The sequence below is a fragment of the Oryctolagus cuniculus genome, chromosome 1 (genome assembly GCF_051225735.1).
Source record: "Oryctolagus cuniculus isolate XC-2025 breed Fujian yellow rabbit chromosome 1, ASM5122573v1, whole genome shotgun sequence".
In the NCBI taxonomy this organism is placed as follows: Eukaryota; Metazoa; Chordata; class Mammalia; order Lagomorpha; family Leporidae; genus Oryctolagus; species Oryctolagus cuniculus.
The window spans coordinates 100,463,971-100,471,736 of NC_142867.1; the positions used below are offsets into that span (position 1 = coordinate 100,463,971).

The 7,766-nt window shown below is 46.8% G+C and overlaps 1 protein-coding gene across 1 annotated transcript in view; it reads right to left on the reverse strand.

The window, feature by feature from the left end:
* The window catches only part of EXPH5 (exophilin 5), an 87,601-nt gene extending 80,212 nt beyond the window's left edge, over positions 1-7,389 (reverse strand). The window contains exon 1 of the mRNA XM_008261801.5: positions 7,041-7,389. Coding sequence (XP_008260023.3) covers positions 7,041-7,159 — 119 coding nt within the window. The 5' untranslated portion in view covers positions 7,160-7,389. The remainder of the gene's footprint in view (positions 1-7,040) is intronic.
* Positions 7,390-7,766: the final 377 nt, after the last annotated feature.

Here is a 7,766-nt window from a genome sequence, read left to right on the forward strand (position 1 = left end):
AACATAACAAACTGTAAAAAATATGCTCGTAGTAAAAGGGTTAAAGCCCTATTAGGGCTGGTGTAGTGGGTAAAGTCACTGCTTGCAATGCCAGCATCCCGTATGGGTGTCAGTTCGAGTCTCGGTTACTCCACTTCCAATCCAGCTCTCTGTTGTGATCTGGGAAAGCAGTAGAAGATGGTCCAAGTGCTTAGGCCCTTGCACCCATGTGGGAGACCCTGAAGAGGCTCCTGGCTCCTGGCTTTGGATCAGTGCAGCTCTGGTCATTGCATCCATTTGGGGAATAAACCAGTGGATGGAAGATTCTCTCTCTGCCTCTGCCTCTCTGTAACTCTGCCTTTCAAATAAATAAATATTTAGAATAAAAAAAGTCCTTTCAGTATCATTCCCAAGAGATAACCATTTTAGTAGTTTGCAATACAGCCTTATAAATACATACATACATTTTTTAAACATAGTTGCCAGAAACTTCTCCAATATAAGCAGATACTCCAGATTGTTCCCCGATATCCACTATGCTGAGCACATGACTACCTAGAATTGTATGCTCTCGAGGCTGGTGCTGTGCTGCAGTAGGGCTAAGCCTCCATCTTTGGTGCAGGTATCCCATATGGATACCTGTTCATGTCCCGGCTGCTCCTCTTCTAATCCAGCTCTCTGCTATGGCCTGGGAAAGCAGTGGAAGATGGTCCAAGTCCGTGGGCCCCTGCACCCATGTGGGAGACCTGGAGGAAGCTCCTGGCTTTTGGCTCTGGATCAGCCCAGCTCTGGGCATTGCAGCCATTTGGGGAGTGAACCAGCGGATGCAAAACCTTTCTGTCTGTCTCTCCCTCTCTTGGTCTACAATTCTACTTCTCAAATAAATAAATTTTTTAAAAAAATTTGTGTGCTCTCTATTTTTGTGGCCCATGATGACGGCAAGAATTTCAAAGTGAGAAGACATCCATCAGTCCTGGATCTGTCAGAAGCTGGCTGGGTCACGTGAGAGAAGTCACTGTAACTGTTTTGCCCTGTGGGAGGCAGTCTTGCACAGTGATTATGTACAAAGAAGCCCCCTCAAAGCTGACACTTCCAGCAGCACTATCTCAAGCAAGGTACCCACCCTCTGTAAGCCTCCTCTACAGAAGAGAGAAAAATATCCCTTAGTTCACTGTTCTGAGAATTAAATGAGATAGTGCAAACAAAACCACAGCATACAGCAAGTACTAACAAGCGGCAGCTATTATTATAGCTGTTTTTATTATGAGCTTGAAAAGAGAAGATACAAATACCTGTTTTATCAGGTTTAGGATGAGGATAAAAACAGATATGAAAGACTTTAAAAGCTAAAACAGGTATAATGTCACAGAGCCCCCAAGAGGACACTACTCTCTGACCTTGGGCTATGGCACTATGTTCTTCCAGGAGTCCTACATGCACTGCTCATGAAGGGCAGTTCACAGGACTAAGTAGACCGAAGAATGAACCCAAGAGTGAGTTCTCTACTCAGTTTAAAGGAATTGACTAAAACGGATATTGTTGGAAAGTGTAGCTATCTCAGAAATTCATGATGTTAATCTAATATCTTATTTTACATCAGATCAATCAAGTCTATTGGGAATGCCTGTGACTCTCAGGCATTGTTCATATAGGCTTTTCTAGGCCACACAGGGCTGTTTAAGAGTGAGCTACAGGGGCCAGTGCTGTGGCATAGTAGGTTAAGCCTCTGCCTATGGCACTGGCATCCTATATGGGTGCTGGTTCGTGTCCTGACTGCTCCACTTCCGATCCAGCTTCCTGTTGATGGCCTGGGAAAGCAGTGGAAGATGGCTCAAGTCCTTGGACCTCCACACCCACACTGGAGACCCAGAAGAAGCTTCTGGCCCCTGGCTTCAGATCAGATCAGCCCAGCTCTAGCTGTTGCAGCCATCCGGGAAGTGAAGCAGTGGATGGAAGATTTTTCTCTCTCTGTCTCTCCATCTCTCTGTAACTCTGCCTCTTAAATAAATAAGTAAATCTTAAAAAAAAAAAAAAAAAGAGTGAGCTAATTCCTATGAGTCCTTCATCTCACGAGGTTGACACCATCAATGGAAGCCTTTCATAGACTGCTGGCATTTGGAGCAGAATCTGTATTTTATTCACGGCTGTGTTCTCAGGGTCAACACAGTGGTGCATGATAGAAATCCAGTGAATAGCCCTCCTATGCCTCTTGAAATTCTTCCCTGTAGCTAGAGGCAGATTTTACAGGCTAGGAGAGGAGAGGGCCGGCAGAAAGCCTAGGAGAGACTGGAGGCTTGCATATCTGGGTTATAATCTCTGCAAGATGCAGCAGCTTCCACTGGCTACTGACCACTTGGATATATACTGTCCCCTTCAGAACCATGTCACAGCTAAAGGACACTAATGTAAATCAGAAACAAGGACATCGCTTCTCGGCCTTTTGGCTAAGATCAAGTGTGTAGAAACAAGGACATTCTTGAAAACCCTCCTGGGCAGTCTTGATATTGAGCAAAGATGGTCTAAATCTAGACACTTCACTTTTCAAGCCTGATATCACCAGGCACTGTAACATCTTATACTTCATACATTTTTTTGCAATTGTAAAAATAAACGTCTTTGAGTTATTGGTATCTCTTCTGTGAGCTGACAAGGTGATATATGCATAATCTTCTGGTACTTTCTATTTCAGAGCCCCACCCATGGTGGAAATGGGGAGGAGATATCCAGTTGTGGTTTTTAAAGACATAAAAGTAGGAGCCTTTTCAGATTGCACACATATACTTCAAAAAACGGGTATTATGTAAAAACTACGTGTGAGTTTTAAAATATTTAGCACCAAAATAAACTTATTTTTATTTCTATTTTCCACTAACTTTTTGAATACTATCATACATATATATAGAAAGAATGCAGATTTTAGAGACAGATAAATTTCTGGTTCAAATTCTAGCTCTGTCCCTTATGAGCTGTGTGACCCTTCCTCTGGCTAAATTCTAGTTTCGCTTCTGTAAAAAACTGCTAAGAATACCTCAAGGAATAACTAACTGTGAGGATTCTTCAATGCTGACGGGCAAAACAGCTTTGAGATAGACCAGGATTTGAATTCTGACTCTAACTTGGAAAAGATACTCAACCTCTGCAAGTTGTTTCTCTGTGAAATGGGAATTAAAATATGTATCTAATGAGGTTATTGGGAGGATTAATTAAGTCTGTACAACATGCTTAGTACAGTGCCTAGTATACAGTGAATACTCAATAAATATTAGCTGTTATTATTATCACGATAATTACTCTCATGTAAAAAGGCAGAACTTAATAAACGCCAGTGTGACCAACTCCCCCACCTCAGTCTCCTAATAATGAGAAATATCTAAGAACTGGACAAGTGGGTCAAAGGTACCTGCAGTCAGTTTACAAGGTCATTAACCATACGCAGACACTATTCTTTTCACTCTAACCCTCACAACAGTTTTCTTCTGTTCTTTTTAATGGGACAACATAGTATCTGGAGGTTACTTTAATTTCATTTACTACCATGAGTAGGAATATTTTCCCAATTGGTTTGTTTATTCTTTGGACATCTTCTACTGTGAAGATTTATTTCTCTTTCTTGCCTACTTCTCAATCAGAACCTTTGAGTTTTTCTTAAAAATTCTAATAAACTATGTATTAATGATTATATTTAATGCAAATACTTTCCCAGGAGGCTGGAGCCAGGCAGGTGTGATACAGATGAGGAAAGATGAAGGACCAGTTCTGTGTGCCCAGGAGCATTTCTGTGGGTGGGGCTGCTGTCTTGTGCACAGTGAACTCCATGGCTCTTCAAAAATCCATTTCAGGACGCCTCTGGCCCTGCCTGCTACTGCGGTTATAATTCTCTACATATTAGGGTACTTCTTCTTAATTGTTTGTAGACACCACAATTCTTTTATGGTTTCCTAACTGGCAAATTTTCCACACTTCTCTGTTTGTTCCCTTACTGTCCTGGCCAAGAGATCTTGAGGCTGTTTCTCAATGTACTATGAAGGCCTCCTGAGTTTCCCAGACAGGCTGCTGAGCTATCTCTGAAATCACACTCCTGGGCTATCAGTCACGTGCGCTGGTTTCGATCTGGAAAGTCTGATGCTCACACACAGCTAGAAGAGCAGAAGAGGCCGCAAGCCAGTATCTGCTGCTGAAATCAATGCCTGTGAACCTCTGAAGCAGGAATGCAGAACAAGGCTCTGGGCCTGTTCTCTGCACACAGGTATTTGTGGGAGCCAGGAATTATTCAGGGGGAAAGCACTAGTCATCACTGCCCTGAGCATTTGGACCAATAGTCTACTTTCCTTAAATTACCTCTATGTGTTTATGGCTATGTTTTTTTCAAATTATTTCAGTAACACATTATTTTTTTTTCTTTTCTTTTCTTTTCTTTCTTTTTTTTTTTTTTTTTTTTTTTTTTTTGACAGGCAGAGTGGACAGTGAGAGAGACAGAGAGAAAAGTCTTCCTTTGCCGTTGATTTGCCCTCCAATGGCCGCTGCGGCCGGCGTGCTGCAGCCGGCGCACAGTGCTGATCCGAAGGCAGGAGCCAGGTGCTTCTCCTGGTCTCCCATGGGGTGCAGGGCCCAAGCACTTGGGCCATCCTCCACTGCACTCCCGGGCCACAGCAGAGAGTTGGACTGGAAGAGGGGCAACCGGGACAGAATCTGGCACCCTGACTGGGACTAGAACCTGGTGTGTCGCCGGTGCCGCGGCTCACTAGGCTAATCCTCCGCCTTGCGGCACCGGCACACCGGGTTCTAGTCCCAGTTGGGGCGCCGGATTCTGTCCCGGTTGCCCCTCTTCCAGGCCAGCTCTCTGCTGTGGCCAGGGAGTGCAGTGGAGGATGGCCCAAGTGCTTGGGCCCTGCACCCCATGGGAGACCAGGATAAGGACCTGGCTCCTGCCATCGGATCAGCGCGGCCGGCGCGCTGCGGCCATTGGAGGGTGAACCAATGGCAAAAGGAAGACCTTTCTCTCTCTCTCTCTCTCTCTCTCTCACTGTCCACTCTGCCTGTCAAAAAAAAAAAAACAAAAACAAAAAAAACAAAGAATGCGGTGTGCCAGCGCCACAGGCAGAGGATTAGCCTATTGAGCCGTGGTGCCAGCCGTCACACATTATTTTTAATATTAAGTAGTTACAGTGTTGATGTTGCCAGCATTATAGCTTTTCCAGAGGGTGCTTCAGTTAGGATGTGAGTGCCGTGAAATCAGAAAGTGTTTCTAGTCTTCCTTCTGAAAACCCGTCCAGCGGCCTTTGCCACCAATGAGTAGATCCACTCCCTTCTAAAGTCAACTCAGGTGGGCCCCCAGGCACTGTTACAGGGAAACAGGCAAGCATCAGGTGAAACACAAGTCAAAATTCCTTTGAATGAAAATTGTCATATCACTACTCTTAAGACTACAATTCAGGGGAAGCCAAGCTGATAACACCCTGTACAGAAGCTTCTTTTCCTCATATTTCCCAATTCTCCCCTCAATTTCCCCAAACACACACCGTATCAGTTAAGAACTCCCATCCTGTTCAGAGATGAGTCACCTCCAGTAACATTCACTGAGAACAACCAGTTTCTTAGTGTCTATGGAATCCATGAGGGGACTTTAACATTTCCTGGAAAATTAATATTTTATGAAAAAGCTATGCATGAATTTAAAAAAAATTTTTGTTCCAAAATAGACCCATCTTTTAATTCTGTTGTTTTGTTTTGTTTTGTTTGTGAATCTTTTGAAATCTTCTCTTAGGTGTTGAAGACAAACTCTATGCAGGTCTCAATTTCTCCTTCCCAGAGTTGGATGCACCTGGGGGAGGCGAGGGGCATGGCATCCGTGTGGGTATATGTACACAGTGTGCATGGCTGTGGACATATTGTCCCCATTGCTCTGTCTGGGGGCATGACAGAGCCTGTTTGTCTAAAGGCAGAACATGACGGACAGTGTGACATTTACATCCTCAGGCTGCAAATACTCATTCCTTCCCCAAAGCCAGGTCTATAGGGTTAGAATGAAGACAGTTCTGGGCCCAGAGTGCCCTAATTCCTTCTGGAAAGATCAAGGGCTTCCCAATCTGAAGAGTGCCCTTGAGCTGGAAGGAGAGGGCAGCAGACTGGGGAGGAACTGGGAACTCAGAACTCCTATCACCAAGCAGTTGACCATGAACCAAGGCTTTCTAAATTCCAGCCGGTGCCACACATCGTGATCTTTGAGTGGTGCTCAGAATTCCTTACCAGTCACTGGGAGACGGTCTTGGATGGGTCTGATTGCAAGACTGGTGAGGGAGTGCCTTCAACTCATTCAGGCTTTATCCCACATTTGCCAGCAGCTCACCTGGTTAATTTACAGCCCAGGTAATTATTTCTGGGTTTCATTCGCTGGTACCTAATCCCTCACCAACAACACTGCGTAGCAAGGTCAAGGGTGAAATTCCGCAGAAACTTCCTCCCCACAGCGCAAGGAGACTCACCCATTCCAGGCCGAGTCCCACTCATCCACAGGCTATTTAGCAAATTCCTCGAGTTCCCGCCCTTGGGGTGGGGACGTTTTGCTGCCCGTGAGGGCCCCACGGACTGTCTCCGTGGCTGAAGGAAAGACTGTCAGGCGGAGGGGTGCACGACCCCAGGGGGCCTGGCAAGCACGTCTGCTCCACGCGGCGCCCCCGACCCTCTTCCCGCTGCCGAGCGCAGCGCCGCGACCCCACGCCGCCGAGCGCCGCCCAGTGGCCCGGCCGGCGGCGGGACCCGCGCGTGGGACCCACTCGTCAGAAAACGCACCCACGCCCCGACTCCAGACCCAGCTGGGATGCCGCGTCTGGGGACAGTCCCAAAGGCCTTTACAGAGAACCGTGGCACACATTTCCTCTTCCCGGAGCGCAGCGTCCGCAGCCTCGCGAGCCGTGACTGCCAACGCGCCGCCTGGCGTCACCGCGCCCCCGGGCAGGTGCCCCGCGAAGGCGCCACCGGCTTCAGGGCATCCGCGGACCTCGGGGTCCCCCCACCCCCGGACCCAGGCCCAGGGGAGAGAGAGAAAGGAGTTTGCTCTGTACCTGATCCTGTCCTTCTCTGCCCTCTGCAGCTCCTCATTTCTTTCCAGCACCTGAAGGATCTTCCTGGCTTCTTCCTCATTTAAGAAACTGAAATCAAATCCCTGAGGAACTTTCGTCATTTTCTCTACTGTGTGGGGATGACATTTAAGTTGATTGGCGCCTCCTGTTACGACGGCATTTTTCTAGGTCCAGAAGACTAGTTTCAGGAACTTGATCCCAAAGCCATTAAGTCCGCCCCTTTGAAAATCTAAAACCACAAATCTAGAGTACAGCCCACACGACAGGGCTCATTTTGACAACACTTTAATGACATGTTTCTCTCAACCTGTCCAACCGAGATGCAAAATAAACGACTCAAGGGAGCCAGGGAGCCAATCCCATTCCAAGGGGGGCGGGGCCGCCCGCGTCTCCTCCCCTCGGGCATCTGACTTGTTAAGCAAACAAGCCTATATAATTCTGCCTCCAAGTGAGGCCAGCGCTTAAGTGCTGGCCCCAAAGTATTTGCTTTGGCGGTTGCTGTTTGCTCTCAGAAGTTGAGCTTGACTACTACCGTGAAAAGGAAAGAGACCCACGACTAATCCTCTCTTTGAAGAATTAAGAACCTATAGGAAATGGAATTGCAAATAGTAGCTTTAGAACTGGCAGAAGGGGTGCCCTACCAGGAAGACCAGGAAGGGCTAAACTCATCGCATGGCCAAGTCTGTGGACCGACCAGACCACAGGGCG